The 20,000-nt window shown below is 48.6% G+C and overlaps 1 protein-coding gene across 1 annotated transcript in view; it reads right to left on the bottom strand.

Annotated features, from left to right (window-relative positions):
* Positions 1-20,000, bottom strand: part of LOC134099150 (neurobeachin-like) — a 303,605-nt gene that overhangs the window by 137,281 nt on the left and 146,324 nt on the right. Inside the window, exons 31-34 of the mRNA XM_062551941.1 lie at positions 19,021-19,522; positions 12,324-12,475; positions 10,141-10,279; positions 6,471-6,598 (exon numbers count right to left, since the gene is read on the bottom strand). Of these exons, the coding sequence (XP_062407925.1) occupies positions 6,471-6,598; positions 10,141-10,279; positions 12,324-12,475; positions 19,021-19,522 (921 nt within the window). The remainder of the gene's footprint in view (positions 1-6,470; positions 6,599-10,140; positions 10,280-12,323; positions 12,476-19,020; positions 19,523-20,000) is intronic.

Here is a 20,000-nt window from a genome sequence, read left to right as displayed (position 1 = left end):
CTTATTTTTTCCGCTCTCTCCCAGATACACAAATGCACACTGACACAACCACTTTGTCATTCCTGTACACTTTCCGTGCTCACACACAACCACACAGAATGTATAAAAATCCTCAGCGGTGTTGTGCTCACACGCACATGCACGCGCACACGCACACGCACACGCACACGCACACGCACACGCACACGCACACACACACACACACACACACACACACACACACATATACTGTATACATATGTATACATACACATAGGCACCTCACGCCGCCCTGGTGTTTCATGTCCTTTGTTCATATAACAGATATGGTTGATAATTGTGAGAGCAGTGCATAGCTGGTTGATGAGGGCTAATGTGATTCTCATTCGAAACCTAATCAGTGTCACGTCCATTCCAGTCAATCATCATTGGGAACACATGGAGATGCATCTTTTCCCCTGTCTTTCCCCTCTAACTTACCACAGCCTTACTTAGAGTAGGACACACTAACAATCACAGTCTAACAATTCCAGAAACCTGTACCCACAATCTTAGTCCATCAATGTCCACCGACTGTTACAGTTACTGTTGTAATTGCGTCTACAACAGTACTACTTTCCTACTGCGGTATTCTGTGATTGATGGACCAACAAGAAAGCATGCAAGATAACAGCCTTTCATATGCAAAGGCCTCTATTGTTGCTATTGCATCCTACATGCGGAGGTGTGCTTGGAGAATGGGGGGCTTTTTTCCCCCTTAGTGGACTGGTTGTCTGTGTGGGTGAGCTAATACTTGTCCCTCTCTCTGGGTCTCTGAATGTGTCTGAAGTAGGTAAAGGTCAGCCCTGCCATTGGCTGGCTGCAATCGATGCATCTCACATCCTGTCTCCGCCCCCTCGAAACTCTCTCTAAAAATACCTGATGAAATAAACAAGTTACTCAGCTCAGCCTGACAGTCGGGTCAAGACGCGTAGCACTGGGTCTTAAAGCCCACAGTATGAGCTATTATTTCAAACCTACTATGATATATACTGTAAGACATTATATGACTGGGATTACTTTAATTTGATGAGCGATATGCAGCAATATACACGTTTTGTCTGTGCTTAATCAAAATCTTCTGGTGGTAATCAACTTAGTCAGCATGACTACGCTCCAGATTAAACATAAGAAGCTAGCAGCAAGGTCATCTTAGATAGGGTGCTTTGATTATGGACCTCAAATGGATGTTGCGCATGAAATAACAAACAGCAAGGAATCCGCGTTCGTAAGACAGGAGGGAATAAAGGTCATGAGAAAGTGATGAAGAGAGGAGAAGAAGATAGAAGAGAAAGAAAAAGAAAGGAGAAAAGAGAGAGGAGGGGAAAGACAAGAGAAGAGGTGAGGGAGTCCTGAAAAGGCTGTCCTGTCAGAGCCCGGGAGCGATGGGAAGAAAATGCCAAAATCCAATAAAAGTGTTTACGGCGCGAGGGTTCTCAACAATATGGGGGGAATTACCACCCAAGACTATTTATGTCATTTTATTGGCCAGATTCATGCTAACTCACCAGCGAAATTACCACTCGTACAATCTCGCGACATAATTCCCGGGTCGGAGAACAAATTCTTCCCTGCGGGGCGAAGATAGACGAAGATGAAGGGTGTGCAGTGCGGGCAGTGTTTTTACTGAATGTACACAACAGTGACAAAAAACACTGCCCGGGACACAAACTCTGACTTCCTCCTCTGTCATCGCCCCGGCAAAGGCCTCCAAGCCTGGCACCTCGCCTTAAACACAGGGTGCACGCACAGTTCAGCATACCAGAGCCCCAGATTAGCAGGGCCAGCCACCCTGAGGAGCGCCACAGTTAGTAAAAACGTCCGGGGTCGCCGTAAATCTACCCCCAGGGGGAGGGGGGGGAGGGGGGAGGTGTGGGGCTGAAGCGCAGCACGTGGGGCAGATAACATGCATTTTACACAGGGGGGGGTACAGACACCCCCCCCCCCTCACCACCACCACCACATTGCAAAGCACCAGCGCCATTCAGAAAGCCGCGCGTGAGAGGGATACATTATGCGGGCCCGAGGTGGCTGGAGGACGCCTTCCGACTTCATCCGCAGGCCGACCCCACGACCCGTGACCTCGGGGGGGGTCACGCTCTCACTGGACGCTGCTATAAGTCAGCGGGGCTGTCTGACACGCCGCCGTCACGTGACCAGAGAGGGGGCCCTGGCCGCGTGCGGCTGGACAAACCAGAGGTTGTCTTTTTTTGGTTTTTTTTCTAGACGGTCGCAGAAAAGCACGCTTTGCGTTGGACTTGCGAGCGACTACACACAAGAGTGTGTGTACACAAATGCCCCTTTTTTTACCAAACCAATGACCACTTCTGCTACAATACGCATGACCCAATACATTGCAGTAAATGACCCGTTAACAAGAACTAAGATGTTAACGGCCATGTCAGAGTGCAAGTGGCGGGGTGGGCTGGGCTGGGCTGGGCAAGAGCCACTTCCCGTAAGGAGCAGGCCATGAGTGAATGCGGCATTGTGGGAAGGCTGGAGCCTCCCCTCTCCAACGAGCTTGTTGGTTAGGCTGACGATGTTGACGGAGATTCGGAGGGGGTGGTGAAGCGTGGTAGGGGGGGTTAGAGGCCGGTGTGGGGGTGGGGTGGGGTGGGGTGGGGGGTGTTGGAGTCTCAACAGAAGCACCCAGTGACAACAGGCGCAGTGTTCACCCCTCTGGACAGGGCGGCGGCCTCCTCGCTCCCCGCTCCTCGCCCCGCGCGCCCACGGTGGGACATGAGCGTCACTGCTGCCCGTATGTCTGGAGGAGCAGGGGAGGAGGTGGCGCTGGGGGGGGGGAGTTGGCAGAGGGCAGGCAGGCCTCGACCCTGAGTAATCTGGGGGTGATGGATGACTGGTAATTACTGGTAAATGGAGGGGCCTATGTGCTTCCACACAGTATTTCAGCTGAGGAAGGGGGGGGGGGGGGGGGGGCACGCAGACTTGGGCTAGAGGGGTGGGGGGTGGCTGAGGAGAAAGAGAGAGAGGGAATTTGGAAAGAATGAGAGAGAGAAATAGAGAGAGATAGACAGACAGAGAGAGAGAGAGACAGGAAGACGAACACAGGAACAAGGAAGCGAGATCATAAAGAGTGACAGAAAGAGAGAAAGAGTGATGGGAGAAACGAGAGGAAAACAGGCAGAAAGAGAGAAAGAGAGAGATGATGTTCTTCCCCTACCCAAGGGCAGGATGTGTGGGGTTCAAGTGGTAAACAAACTCCCCCAGTGAACCCTGGAGACTGACAGCGGGGCCAGTGTGATCAACTCTCCTCACACTGGCCAATCAGCATACACACTACTGGGGCCTCGGAGGTGAGTCTAATGACTGACTGACCCGTGGAGTGGACTCCTCCCGAGTCTTACAGTACATGTCTGACAGAGCCATCTCAACCCCAGTGGAGAGGGAGCAAGAGTGTGTGTGTGTGTGTGTGTGTGTGTGTGTGTGTGTGTGTGTGTGTCTGTGTGTGTTTGTGTGTGTGTGTGTGTGTGTGTGTGTGTGTGTGTGTGTGTGTGTATGTGTGTGTGTGTGTGTGTGTGTGTGTGTGTGTGTGTGTGTGTGTGTGTGTGTCTGTGTCTGTGTCTGTGTGTGTGTGTGTGTGTGTGTGTGTGTGTGCATGTGCGTGCAAAGTGTGTGCTCCCCCTCTCTCATACGGGTTGTGTGAAGTCATCCCTGTTGTGAGGGGGACATCTTGGGTGTTAAGTGGAAGATTTGCTGCTTCTGTCAGATAGACAGCGACTCCTCACAGACAGAGGTGCCGAGATCACACTTATATTCACACGTGTCAAAGCCCTGACGCTCTGCCGCACGCCTCTCCTCACACCAATCCTTGGCACCTGGGGGTACGAGCCATCTTTGCACGTGAACCTGTCTTGTGAGGTGTGTGTATTTGTATGAGTGTTTTTCACAAAGGTTTATTTATTGTGATACGTGTGTCTGTGTTTGTGTCTGTGTGTGTGTGTGTGTGTGTGTGTGTGTGTGTGTGTGTGTGTGTGTGTGTGTTTGCGTGTGTGTATGGAACTGTACAGTAGATGTGTTTGTGTAACACAAGACAAAGGACAGCCAACAGAACAAAGCCAGGCCTTTTTACAGTACATCAGTTAGATATTCACCCCATAATAGTCTCATTTTCAGGCCTTTCTGATGATCTAAATATTAACTTCAGATTTCCAAACTTAATATTGCATTTTATACCAATATCATACTGATGATAATTGAGTTGTTTGGTCTCTCTATTGGCTGATATTATGATGGATTTCATGCTACTAAGCCTGACTTGAAGACTGACTGACCATAACTGACAGACGGATAAAAAAAAGTTCTCATTTGAGAGGAGCTGTAAGGAGACATAAACAACAAAACAGGGCGTGTCTACTGATTTCCCTTTCGGACACAAAAGCGAGGATTTGGCTCCTTGGCAGGAACCCAACGAACCCAACCCAATGTTGGAGCGGCTGAACTTTCCGCGAGTTATCAGTCCTTCTCCAAGAACCACTGGGACTTTCCAAACTACGGGGTGCGTGCCGGACAATAACCCTAACAGGAATGCTTTGGTTTGTAATCTGGCGCCTTCATCGCGGTGTATTTTTATCTAGATGCTGGCCGTGTATAATCCTACTTCTAATCTTGCTTCAGGCCGTCCCCTACACCACTCCGGCTAACTGTCATGCCACCTAATCGTAGGCCTCCTACTGTAACTTCAAAGTTAACGTCTTTTTTGGGGATGCTTTTTGCGGTGTCGGCTCCATCTATAAAAGAGGTGATAAAGTCTGGTGCTCTTTTCTAGAGTGTGGGTTTCGACGCGGCTTTGAATAACCTTTTACCCCCCTTCTCTCATGTGGTGCAGAGACACCCTATCTTCAGGGTTTAATGTGGATGTTTGCATGTAAGTTTACGCAGACTGAGATTGCAGGATGGGAAGATGATTTGCTTGTTTTCAAACGCATGAGGTGCGGCCAACCAGTGTGTTTGCTATCTCCATTCCCTTTAGTTCTCTTTGTGTCTCTCTTTACGATATTGTGAATTGTAATGTCTTAACCGTGGCATGTTTGGATGCATGCCCGCTGACAAGTTTAGCGGTACCTCGGCCAAGTATACGTTATGTGGGAGGGAGATTTGTAGACCAGATACGCAGTTCGAGGAAGCAAACCAGACTGAATGTTGGGGACCGTTTTCACGTCTGGCCAAAAAGTGTCTCTGGATTTCTAACCCCGGCCAAGATTTGACTTCTTAAATAACGGAATAAAAACGATATGAAACACACCATCATAATAAAAAAAAACACACACACTCCACTCAACGCCAACATTATTTCAAGACATGACATGGTCCATTTCGACAGCTATTAAAAGGGGGGTGGGGGATTTTGATTGCCCGTCAAATCAGCTCGTTTGCCTGTGCACTAATTAGCCAATGAAATTGACACCTCCGTGCGGACTGACGCCGTTAAACCAACATGCGGGCGCGGAGCGCTGGCAGCAGAGTCGGACTTTTCCGAGCGGCATCAAGTATACGGTGCGGACTAATGACAGCTCGCTGGCCGCCGCACCGCAGAATAAAAACAGTGTTCTGGGGTCCGGGCATCAACACGTCTGAGAGTTCCTTATATTAACAGGCCCGCTCCAGCCATATGGCCCTGTGTGTGTGTGTGTGTGTGTGTGTGTGTGTGTGTGCGCGTAGTACTGTAATGTAGTGGTCTGCCCCACAGAAATATGTGGAACACAGATGATTAACAGCAGACAGACGGACAGACGGACAGACAGGCAGACACACACACACAGACACACACACTCCTCTTGAACAAACTGCCATTTAGTTTGCTTAATGCAGTGTAAACCACCTGTGTGATGAATGGACAGACAACAAACACGCACACTCACACGTACACACACTTACACACACATACACACACACACACACACACACACACACGCACACTCACACGTACACACACATACACACACACACACACACACACACACACACACACACACACACACACACACACACACACACACACACACACACACACACACACACACACACACACACACACACACACACACACACACACACACACACACACACACACACACACACACACACACACACTCAAATATACAATGATAAAAAGAAAGACAAGGGAGATTAAGAGCAAATCCACAATCTCTATGAAAGCTGGAAGAATCACATGAACTGTGTCCTGTTATGACATGGTGTTATGACACGGTGTTATGACATGGGGCGGCCTGACACAACATCAGGCTGAAAGACAGACCCAGAACAAGACAGAGAACCAGGGAAAGGAGAGGAAGAGAGGGAGAGAGGAAAACAGGACGAGAGGGAGAGAGGGAGAGAGGGAGCAAGGAAGACAGGAGGAGAGGGAGAGAGAGAGAGAAGAAGACAGGAGGAGAGGGAAAGAGGGAGAGAGGGGAGGTCTATAGCACCTGTACCTTCTATGAGCAGCTCCTGGCCGTGGCTGCCGAGCAGAGTGCGCGAGAGGAACGGAGCAAAGTCCACAAAGATCTCCCTCAACAGGGGGGCCACCTTCTCCAGAGCACGCTCCAGCTTAGTGGTGATGCTAGGGGCAGAGAGGGAGAGAGAGAGAGGGAGAGAGAGAGAGAGAGGGAGAGGGAGAGAGAGAGAGAGAGAGAGGGGGGGGGACGAGGGAGAACCAAGGAGAGAAAGTTGGAGGGGAAATGGACAGCAATAAATGGGAGCAACAGAAGAGAGAACCAAGGGAAGGAAAAGGAAAGAAAATGAGAGAGACAGGGAGAAAGAGATAGACAGAAAGAGAATTGGGGAAGATACGTTAATAATCTGACATTTAAATGGCATTTCAAAACACAATCCTTTTGTGGTAATTAGCTCTTGCATTGACAAGCCGTCAGTGTCCAAAGACCAGACCAGTCAAGGCTAGGCATACTAACACAGTAACACTAACATGTTTCAACCAAAAGAACAAATTCTACAGCATAGAACATTTCATTCAATAACACCTTATTTGATTTTATATGTCTGACATTCCAAAAACCGAATGGCACAAGTCGTAAACATCAATATTTTTTAATTAATGTGAATGACATGTCATGTCATTCTTATGACGGTTACATGTCACCCTAAAGTAGACCCCTTCAAATAAAGTGCTACCCATAATTGAATAATCAAAAGTACTAAAATGGTGCAGTGCCTAACAAATCTGTGCCCTGACAAATTGCTTTGCTATAAGACACTGAAAGAGGACCCCTCGTTTGGCATCCTTCCTGATTCTCAGGGGGAGCAGAGGATGCTGGGAGGTTGGAGATGGGGTTGCTCTGTTTGAACCAATCAGAGAAGGGGAGCAGTAAACTTCTGGAGAAATCTGGGCCTTTTATCTCACGACAGGCAGCAGAGCACATCTTCAAACACAAGACAACTCTGCTCAGAGCTGCACTGCACTGCACTCTCTCACACACACACACACACACACACACACACACACACACACACAAACACACACACACACACACACACACAGAGAGAGAGAAACAGATGCACACATACACACACATGCAACCAGACCCCTAATAATGAACTAAAGGGTTACATACACACACTAACTATGCACAGACAAGCACATAAATAAAAGCAAATAATCTCTCTGACACACACACACACACGCACACACACACGCACACACACACACACACACACACACACACACACACACACACACACACACACACACACACACACACACACACACACACACACACACACACACACACACACACACACACACACACACACACACACACACACACACACACACACACACACACACACACACACACACACAGAAGAATAATCTCTGTCTTTCTCTGTCCTAGTCACATGGCAACAAACACACTCCCACACACACAGCTTGAGCTACTCCAACAAAACAGAGCGAACCTAAATTTGCTCTAAATAGAAAGTAGAGCAAAGCAGTGCAGACATTACTCAAAAGTATCAGTACCTACAGTACTAGCATTCCCATATGCATGCATGCCCACACGCGCGCACACACACACACACACACACACGAGCACGCACTCACGCACACGCACACACACACACACACACACACACACACACACACACACACACACACACACACACACACACACACACACACACACACACACACACACACACACACACACACACACACACACACACACACAACACTAAATAATGCTGAAGTGAACAACCACAAGCACACAGCCATGCAACCACACACACACACATATTACAATAACTGTAAGCACATTTACATAAAAAGCCACATATGCACCACACACAAATGCAAATCTGAGCAAGGCTATGAGGGACGGGTGCCATTATTCTGTCCAGGGCTGGATACAAAAGCCTGTTCTCCTCTCTTTAGCGCTGTGCTGTGCCTTCCAGAGCTGTCTCCCATGAGGGAGAAGAAACATACAATGGATCTCAAACAACATCTGCGGCAGAATGGTGCTGAAAATGCATATCAGTCTTACTCTTTTCCCTTTTTTTTATATTTGTGCCTCTTCCGCTCTCAATCTCTCTCTCTCTCTCTCTCTCTCTTTCTTTCTCTTTCTTTCTTTCTTTCTATCTTTCTATCTGTTTCTCTGTCTTGCTCTCTCTGTCCTTGCAAAATGCAGGTTAGGCTTCACAGCGCTGCCACTAGACAGTTCCATCATTGACTTCGCGGTCTCGGTAAGTGATGTCGGTTACTGCTGCCATGGCAACTGATCTGCGATTCCTTGAGCGGACGAGAGGGAGGGGGATAAAAGGCGCGAAAGAGAGAAAGTAAAACGGAGAGAGAGAGAGAGATGGAAGAACAAAGAAAGAAGAAAGGTTTATGGCGACAAAAAAAATATATTGAAGCAAGAAATGGAATGAGAATTCAAGGGAGCCTGAGAGAGAAAGAGAGTGAGAAAGAGAGAGAGAGAGAGGGAGAGGGAGAGAGAGAGAATACAGGGCGGGATGTGAGATGTCTGTCAGAAGGCATTAGTGCGGGGTGAGACGAGGGACCCCGAGGTGGCGGCTGTCCGCCCGCCCTCTCCTACTCCTCTCTTTCTTTCTCTCCCTCTCTCTCTCCCCCTCGCTCTCTCTCTCCTTCTCCCCTATTTCACTCGCTCCCCCGCTCTCAGGCCCTAACCACTACACACACTGTGATTCCTCTGCATTATCACTCCCACAACAGCCCTGACAGGAAGGGCCCTGGCTGTCCTTCACACACACACACACACACACACACACACACAAACACACACTCCATCCCATCTCGAAGGGCGAAGGATGCTCACGACACCCACAAAATATTACGGAATATACAATGTGAATTAAATGGAACACACACACACACACATCAGTACAAGAATTTAAACTACACAGTGGAGATGCAAATTGTAAAATCTTCTATCAATCATTTGCCCAAGCCACGAGGGGTGTAAATAAACACCCACTGATGTAAAAACAAAATCCAGGGAATGGAATGTTTTTTGGGGATGTCACGGCCTGCTTTCCATGTGATTCTGAGGTGCTGCTAAGCTAAGTAGCTGTGTGCTGATGCTGTCTGTTTCTCTCAGAGAGCCGAGTCCAGGGTGATGCAGAAGTGAGACCAGACCTGCCGCAATGTCCAGCTCACCAGCTTCTGATCTGCCCCAAGGGTCACCTCGTCCCTCGGGTTGTTCTTGCTAACCTCCTTTCCTTATCTCATGTTGTTTTAACCAAACAATTTGTACACAAATACATAGACAAAGCATCAGAAACACAAAAGGGACACCAAAAAAAAATAAAAATACTGCCACAATGGTACTAGATAATCCTACCTCAATACCTGGTACCATCTTAGTTTAACGCCACACACACACACACACCCACACCCACACACAGACAAACACACACACACACACACACACACACACACACACACACACACACAGACACACACACACACACACACACACACACACACACACACACACACACGCTCACATATACAGTACACATGCTGACGCACACAGGCACACACACACACACACACACACACACACACACACACACACACACACACACACACACACACACACACACACATTTGTGTGTATGAAGGCCAACCTCATGTTCTCCATGGTGTCCTCAGGCATCGGGGCTACGGTCTGCACAGCCGGCAGGTTCTTACTGGTGGCTCCGTTCACAAAGCTGGACGAGGTGGAGGAGTTGGTGGTGGAGGAGGGGGCCGCTGCTTCTGTCGCACCTGAGGATCACAGACAAACCGCCTGGGTAAGACACACTCAGGTGACGGGCCTGGAACATATATCATTAGCTTCAACACATACTGTGTATATGGCTGTAATCATAGGCAAGAAAAACACACATACTGTAAGAGAAGACAGAGATAGTATGATACAGGAAGAAAAACAGTTCATGAGTGATCTAATGGCCATCTACTGCCTTAACACTTCAGTGTGTATAAATAAGAGCTGTGTGTCCTCATTGTTGACTAAACACCAAAAGATTATCACCAAGATAAAGCAGCTATTCTCCAGACATTTACATACATATTTGATGTGTATGTGAAATCTGTGTCATGTTTGATAAAAAAGAAAAATACACACACATACAGTACATACACACACACACAGACATATTCACACACACGTCCACATCCACACACACACACACACACACACACCCTGACACATTTCTCACATTCCTGCTGTGAGGCTGTGGGTATTTTTAACAGCGCTGGCCGTGTGCTGGTGAAGGTGTGTGAGCTCTTAATGGCCTCTGGATTGACTGGGGTCTTTCACAGAGGGAGCAGGAGAGGGACAGACAGACAGACAGACACACAGACAGACACACAGACACACAGACAGACTGGCGAAGGATGCTCACGACACCCACATATATCATATATCATGGAACATACTGTATATCATTAGCTTCAACACATACTGTGTATATGGCTGTAATCATAGGCAAGAAAAACAAACAGACACACAGACACACAGACAGACAGACAGACAGACAGACAGACAGACAGACAGACAGACAGATAGCCAGCCTCCAGCCACCCCAGGGTGAGGCAACACAACATGATGCCCTCAGGGAGCACCTCACCACCACACACCTCCCTCTACAACACCACACTTGAGACACTTACCGTGAGATGGCCTCCATTCACAATATGCACCTATCTGGTCCTTTGCTTAGTCGACTTTACGATAACAATAATAAGTACTTCAGAATTACAATTATAAAGTATTCTGCAAAGGCCTCTAAAATGTTAAAAAAATAAATAAACTAACAGGGGAATCAAGCACCAGATAGAGCAAGGTAAAACATCATAACAGTTTAAGAAGATTGATATTTGAAAATGCATATAAAATTTAAATATTATTTATAGTGAATTTCTTATCAGTCCAAACTCAATAAGCGTGGTTTCAAGGATAATAAATTCACACTTAAATTATCTTCTCATCTCAACTGAATGTGTGCATTGCTACAGCTACAACCATGTCAAATCAGTAGCACAAAGATGCTAGTCTCCTCAGCCCCATCACAAATGTGATCATGCTTCAGCTTTCCAGAAGTAAAGAGAGCCATCTAGTGGTTGGATGCAGCTCCTGCACAAAATCAGAGCTCTTTCCCAATTACTCCCAGAATGGCATCAAAGGGTCTCCTAATTACCCTGGGTAATTAAGTTAGGCTCCATTCACAACAGAGGGAGCCTTGTGACAATAATAGCCTTGAATGCAGCGCAAGAATGTGTCTGGACGGTCATTAGGAGTCCGAATTGGGATCATCATGAGAACGGAACTGACCGGATTCAGCTGTACCTGTGGCAGTATATTTGTGCTGTCCAAGTCCATTTGTCTGACATTGGCTAAGTGGAACGGCAGTGTGTGAATCACTGCAATGCCATTCCACTGATGTAACCTTTGTGTACTTCGATTGGCTGCATTTATGCGTGTGGATGTGCATTTGTGTGTGTCAGGGTGACTGCAAGTAAAGTGGTACACCAGTGTGTATGTGCGTGTGTGTGTGTGTGTGTGTACATAAACGAGTATGTGCATGCATGAGAGAGTGTTCGTATGACTTTGTGTGTGTGCGTGAGTGCATACAGTATGTGAGTGAGATTACGTGTGTGTGTGTGTGTGTGTGTGTGTGTGTGTGTGTGTGTTTGTGTGTGTGTGTGTGTGTGTGTGTGTGTGTGTGTGTGTGTGTGTGTGTGTGTGTGTGTTTGTGTGTGTGTGTGTGTGTGTGTGTGTGTGTGTGTGTGTGTGTATCATGGCTACCTGTGGTGTTGATCATACTCTTCGGGGTGGCCGAGGCGGCAGCGAAGATGTTGGGCGTGCTCCCTGCAGCCAAGCCCTCCCTGGAGCCGGAGCCCACCGTGTTGACCGCCAGACTGCCCGGAGGAGGCTTCTTCACCGGCACCACCACGCTCCTGCACACAGCGCCGGACAGCACCAGACAGGACAGCGGGGAGGAGGGAGGGAGGACAAGGGGGGACAAGGTGGACAAAAAGAAAAAGATATTCAAAAAAAGTCCGAAATGATTCAGAATGTTCATCCAAGTGGAAACAAAATTACTTTTTAACGGTTTCCTAAACACACAAAAATGGTTTCCTAACACACACACACACACACACACAAACAACCTCATGAGAACACAATGTGAAACATAATAATGTTTTGATGTTGAGATCACCGGCGGTCACAGCCTGATGTTACTGGTAGACACACACACAGTCAAATGCCACAGAGCGTTCTGCAGCGTTGCCAGAATGTCAGCACAGCATTGACAAGGTGCCCGTCTGATGGGTTATGAAAGCGCCCACAGGGGCTTACAGTACTGCAAATAGGGCTGCAGTCACAGGGCACACCTCATTCTGTGTGTGTGTGTGTGTGTGTGTGTGTGTGTGTGTGTGGCAGTGAGAGGAAAGTTTAGCAATTACCTATAATGAGGGCTTGTAATAAACATAAATGTGTAATTGCTTGTGTGTGTGTGTGTGTGTGTGTGTGTGTGTAAGTGAATTATGTGTACACCAAGAACACGCATGTGTGTGTGTGTGTGTGTGTGTGTGTGTATGTGTGTGTGTGTGTGTGTGTGTAAGTGGATTACAGTATGTGTACGCCAAGAACAAGCATGTGTGTGTGAGTGTGTGAGCGTATGTGTGTGTATGTTAGTGTGTGTGTGAGCGTGTGTATGCGTGTGTGTGTGTGAGTGTGCAAGGCTGAGGGGTGACGGCAGTTTTCCACCGCTCCGTCAGGCGCTGGCCTTCGGCGGATGAGAGTGGCCAGACAGAGCGGCCCAGAGACCCGGCAGCAGCAGCAGCAGCAGCAGCAGACAGCCGGACCAAAGAGAAGGACGACGCCACCGGCAGCGGCGGTGATGGTGGTGGTGGTGGAGATGGTGGTGGTGGAGATGGTGGTGGTGGAGATGGTGGTGGTGGTGAGGGTGGGTTAGAGCGGGCGACAGCGAGGGCCTTTAGGGAAAAGTAAACATCCTGCCCAGGGTGACTGAGCGCCACGATCCCCGCCAGAGCAAACAAACCCAAGGCTCAGACATCAAGTGTGTGTGTGTGTGTGTGTGTGTGTGTGTGTGTGTGTGTGTGTGTGTGTGTGTGTGTGTGTGTGTGTGCGTGTGTGCGTGTGTGCGTGTGTGCGTGTGTGTGTGGAGGGCCGTGGCACAGGAATGGTGGCCGTCACAGTGACTTCCTGCTCTGGACTTGTGCTTGTTGAGCTGGAGAGGTTGTCAAACACGGCCCGGGATGCCGAGGGCGAGGCAAAGCAGAGTGTGCTGGAACACAACGAAAGAGCCCACCAATCTTCTCTTTCTGCCTGTGTATACCACGGATACGGATCAAACACACACACACACACACACACACTGGGGGTGGATAAAACAAACATACTTCAGCATAACAAAATATGAAGCTGATGTGAGCCAGACTGAACGCATACACCTACTCACACACAAACACAGTCACATACTTTCACTAGTTTTCCCTCAATGACTTTCCCTCCCTCTCTTTCTCTCTCTCTCTCTCTCTCTCTCTCTCTCTCTTTCTTTTCTTTTCTTCCTCTCTCCTTCCCTTTCTCTCCGAAACGTGAGCGGATTGGAATTGACGTGGCGTGTGTGTGCCATCAAAGCCCCAGCACCCGGGAACACTCATGCGACCTGACGGCCTTCACCAGGCTTCCCGGGACTCACGGACACGCCGACTGGTCCCGGGCCGGAGCGCCGACGTTCCCGCTAATCCGAAGCGACAGTTCTAAATATGGACACACACACACTCACACACACACACACACACACACACACACACACACACACACACACACACACACACACACACACACACTCTCTCTCTTACACACACACATTCACATTAACTCATTAAGGGGAAGAAGCCCCCTAAAAAGTAAAAATACACACTAGCCCAGCTTGTCTGTGGTTATTAATAGCTACAATATAATATCACATGGTTGTGAGAGGACTGGGCATAAAGGAAGACACTGAAGATGAGAGCTAAAGATGTATCTGGTGGGGGGGTGGGGGGGTGGTGGGGTTGGGGGGGTTGGTGGGGTGGGGTGGGTTGCTGGGGTCACGAGGGAGCACTAAACTTCTGAACTGGACATGAATCTCCGGTTGCCAGAGTTATCAAACAGGCCCTTTCATTTTACTGAGAAGGGACTTTCTAAGTATCATGAGGACGAAGGCCTGAAAGAGTGTGTGTGTGTATGAGTGTATGTGTGTGCGCTCGTGTGTGCATGTGTGCGTGTGTGTGTGTGTGTGTGTGTGTGTGTGAGTGTGTGCGTGTGCATGTGAGTGTGTGTGCACAAGGAGGGGGATGGGGGTCACACCTTTCCAGGACCACAGGCCTTCCTGCCCCGTTCCAGGGTAAGTGCCCCCCCCCCCCCCCGGCACCAGTGGATAAGGAGCCAGGCACTTGGTGGAGACCAGCACAGAAACAGAAACACTACCCTGCTGCTCCACACCCCACTGCCATTCAACTTCAAGGAAAACAGCAAAGCCTCCAGCCAGGCTGCAGCGGAACAGCCCCCCACTGTGTCCAATACCTCACGGTGTGGTGCAGCATGACCAGTCAAACAGGGGGACTTTTTTTTTTTTAAATAAAGTTCTGCCAGGAGACTGTAAATGAGTTATGCGAGTAAACTTTGTAAAGATGCCACTAGTATGTTATGCACAGAGAATTCATCTAAAGGAGACTTCTTAATGTGCTTCATCAGTCTTGTGAGATTCATGTTTTGAAGCCAGTCATGCTCGAGGCCAAAGACGCGCTACTATAGACATTTCTAGAGGTTGTGATCATATCTCGCTCAGAGACATCCAGCCACACATACACACAACTCAAACGAAAGCAAATACACATACGTACGCAGTCAAACAAACACACCCACCCCTCCACACACACACACACACACACACACACATACAATAATTTACTTCACACTCACGCACGCATGTCATTTTATTTCTGAAGTCATGAGGAAGAACATCACTTATTTATCAAGTCCTCCCCCTCCTGCACTAGAGTCTGACATTTTCCACACTGATAGCCTCATGTTAGATGAGGGGAAGAGAGGAAAGAGAGGAAAGAGAGAGAGAGAGAGAGAGAGAGAGAGAGAGAGAGAGAGAGAGAGGACAACTCACAGAGTCTCTTAATTCATCTCCCCTTCCTCTTCACTTATATTCTGGTGGGTATCTGACAGGAAGAACCGATAACAGCGGAGTGATGTACAGACAGACGAATAAAATATGAGCCCTCTCTTCATGAATAAATCATCTGTGCGGGCATTCATGAATGATGTATAGATTACCCAGCGCATATTTTATTAATAGGATTTTCTTAATTGAGTTGCCTTGAATAAAGCAAGGATTAATCAGGAAATGAATATTAATAACTGTGAGTATGCTTCGGGGAAATATAGTCTCTCTCCCTCTCTCTCTCTCTCCATCATGTATGTGTTCATTCTTCCTTCTCTTTCTCCCTCTCTCTCTCACGATCTATGTGAGAGCGACCACAGTGTTTTCACTGAGAGCCATTGCTTGGCAGAAGATTCAATTACACGGTATTAGGGGATATAAACTCAAAACAGAATTATGGGATGTTAATTCAATTAGTCAAGGAACAAAGTTGCAGTGCTGATATATGTGTTCCCAGTTTTAAGGAGGGGTGGAGGTGGGGTGTGTGTGTGTGTGTGTGGGGGGGGGGGGGGTGTTCAGCAGCTGTATGAGGGAAAGAGACTCTTAATATGAGTTGTTCATACAAAAACAAGCCCCATCTGCACAGACAGGGCCCATTGCATTGTAATTGAAAATCCTCCTCTTGGAAAGTTCCAGAGGGAAAAAGAAAATAGGAGAGAGCGAGAAAGCGAAGGGGAGGGGGGGAGGGAGGGGGGGTAGTCTAGGGAGTCACCATACTTTCCTCTGTTTGAAGGGATTTCTCTTTTTTTTTTTTTCAAGCCTTCCTCCCTCATCTCCCTTTTTTTTAGCGTTTTTCTTTTTTGATGTTGTCACCTCCAATCTGTGGCGCGCGTGACAGACAATCGAAGGGGCCCATCTGAGGCTGGCAGCTCATTTCGCTGTCAGGTGGGAAGCAATTAGACACGGCAATTTGTGCGGCCCCCCAGCCGACGACACCAGAGGGCCCAGGGACAGAGCGGAGGGGCGGCGGGCGAGGGCCCGCGGACGCTTTGTGTGAAAGCATTTCAAAAATAATACAGCGGGCCGCAGCGACTCATTTTGGCCCTGCCATCTCCCATTAGGCCGCTGAGGACTGAGGGTGACAGGCGAGGGGAAGGGTGGTGGGAGTGGGGGTTGTGTGTGTGTGTGTGTGTGAGGGGTGGGGGGGAGGTGTGTGTTGGGGGGGGGGGTTGAGGGGTGCAGTGTGATTTTGGGGGCCGCGTCTGTTTAATCTGTCATCAACGCCCAGGAGACCTCAAGCCAATGGTATCCCCCCTCCCCCAAAGATACACAAGCATGCACGCACACACTCATACAATACTGTATGCACACACACACACACACACACACACACACACACACACACACACACACACCAACATCTCCCAGCACTGGGCAGGAGGAGATCCTTCACACACAAACAAACAAAAACACAATCTCTCTCTCATACTTTCTCTCTCTCACACACACACACACACACACACACACACACACACACACACACACACACCTATGCAGTTAGCGCAGAAGGATCCTTGCAATCTAGTCACCTCAAATCAGCACAACATGGAGCAGACAGGAAAATACACAAACATGCATAGCCAAACCGACCGACACATACACAAAAACAAATACATATGAGCACACATTTCCCTCCCATATACACACACACAGACACACACACACACACACACACACACACACAGACACACACACATTCTGTGCCAACACTCTGTTCTGTTTTGTTGTCCAAGGACAAACACGAGGCGAAACCGGAGTATTGGAGACCGCGGAGTGAGACCGAGGGGATTTTACACAGACAGCATTTGCTTAAGGTATAAACTGACCTCTACAACTTGAAATTCAGTCAATACTGGAGCTCTCACAAGGGGCTGTTCTGTTGAAGAGACTGATGATTTTCAACAAATGTCCCGATCCGAATGAGTTTATTGAAGACTTGAGGGAGTGAGAGATCCCCCCCCCACCCCCTCCCAAGAGCTTTTATGTGCTGACACTGTCTTCACTCCGAGCATCCTCGCACGCACAGCAGATTGATCACGGGGCGTCTTCGTTCGGAGGACTGGGACGCAGCCGGTCTGGTCTCCCTGGACCGCCCTCCGAACTCAAAGCTCAAGAGACGGGATGACACCGAGATCCGATCTGCTCGCAGAACGTAAATAAAATAAAATAAAGCCTCAACAGGCCCCCGCCATCGACACGCAACTGGTTTCCAAAACACTGGGATTCTTGGCGACGGAGGCCGGAGAACGAGTCCCGCGTGACTTATGGATCACCGACAAGGGCCTGAAAATCATTGTCGATAACCCACGTGGGTAGACGAGGGGCCTGGAGTCGAGCAGAACATTCAAGGTCACGGGAGTTCACCTCTACGAATCCTTATTACTGGAAGGGGAAGTCTTCACGAGAGCTGTTGACTGTTAACTCCATGTGTACTGTTAACTTTATAAGGCTCTTTTAGGCCCCGTACACACGTAGCCGGGTATCTGCTTAACCGAAGGTATTTGTCTACGTTTGGACCTGTCATCCACATGACAACGCATATAACCGAATGTTTAAAAAAACTCCGGGCAAAGTGGAGATCTGCGAATTCTCCGTTTATAAATTGACGTGTAGCCAGAGATAACCGGAGATCTGCGGTTTCGAACGTCAGAATATGCGCCAAAACCACAACAAATCTGCTCTGACGTCAAACGTACGACCTCTGTTCACTGCAGAAGCATGGATCTGAGTGCCTTGAAACCGCAGATGTTCAGTTATGTGTGGAAGGTTTTTCTTCCCCAAAACAAGGTAATGTGGATAAGATGATTTTATAAACGGAGGGGGGGAAATATTAGTCATGTTGGTATTCTGCAGTGTATTGGCAGTTTTGTAGCACACACATACTTAACAGAGAAGAGTTGTATTGTAACACATTACAATGTGTTTAGGAGAGCTGGAGTAGTGTTGCCACACAGACTTGCTTTTCTAGCATTACAAAAGGGCCGTTGAAATATAGACTTCACAAAGGTGTTTCTGTAAGGGTGTAACTGTTTCTCGTTGAAGTGGACAGTGAATGAAATGGTATGGATATCATGACACATACATACACACACACACACACACACACACACACGCACAAAGACATCACAAAAGACAGACACATGACAGATGATGAAGATGTTTACTGACAAGTACATGTTCACAGGTTTGGTTAGTTGTTTTTTTGTTTTTGTTTTTGTTTTTAATCGAAGTCGCCCGTAGTCCCCGAGACCGCCGTACCTGTCGAAGGAGTGGAACTGCATGGGCAGCATGGCGTGGGCCTCCCGGTTGATGGCGGGGTCGGGGTAGGGCAGGGGCTCGGGGCCGGCCTCCGCGCCCTCCATGGGCGCCGCCACCAGGCTCTTGAGGATCTCCTTGACGTTGATGCCCTTGGACTGGCTGATGCTGGAGATGGACGAGGCCGGCTTGAGCACCTCCACGCGGCTGACGTGGCCGCTGCCGGACGCCGAGGGCTCCGACAGCAGGCTCTCCTGCGACCGCTTGACCTCCGAGGAGAGCGTGCACAGGAGCTCGCTCATCATGGCGCCCGGCGGGGTCGGGGTGCGGCCGCCCATGGAGGACGACGGCGGCCCGTCGAGCTCGGCCCCGTTCAGGACGCCGGAGACCTGCTCCTCGCCGATGCCCGAGTCGGTGTGCGGGAGGGAGGCCTCGAGGTGGAGCTCCTCCACGGGGGTGGGCGTCTCCTTCAGCATCCCAGAGTCTGGGAAGGCCACTGGGTTATCTGTAATACACACACACACACACACACACACACACACACACACACACACACACACACACACAGACACACACACACACACACACACACACACACACACACACACACACAGACACACACACACATATAGGCACAGCTTATCAGAGAGTGTGCAACGCACATTTCACACACTAGATCACACCCACCCACTCACTCACTCAAACACACATATACAGTACACACAAAACCACACAAACAACAACAACAATTTCATTTTTAAAACTTGAAACAAAATGTTACTTGTCTTTGGCGAGTCACGAACACATCAATATACAAAATCGGTTTACATACACACATAAACAAATACTATAAATCAGTCGAGGAAAACCGAACTGTCTCCATTTTCAACTCGATATTTCCTATCAAAAAAAAAAAAGGAAAAAAGGAGGGAAAAAAACCCAAAACTCAGCACTTTGGTGATTAAAAGCAGGCTGGGTTGTCC

This window comes from Sardina pilchardus, chromosome 13 (genome assembly GCF_963854185.1).
Source record: "Sardina pilchardus chromosome 13, fSarPil1.1, whole genome shotgun sequence".
Lineage (NCBI taxonomy): Eukaryota > Metazoa > Chordata > Actinopteri > Clupeiformes > Clupeidae > Sardina > Sardina pilchardus.
The sequence above is the reverse complement of the archived record's forward strand: the minus strand, read 5'-3'. Positions and strand labels throughout refer to the sequence as shown.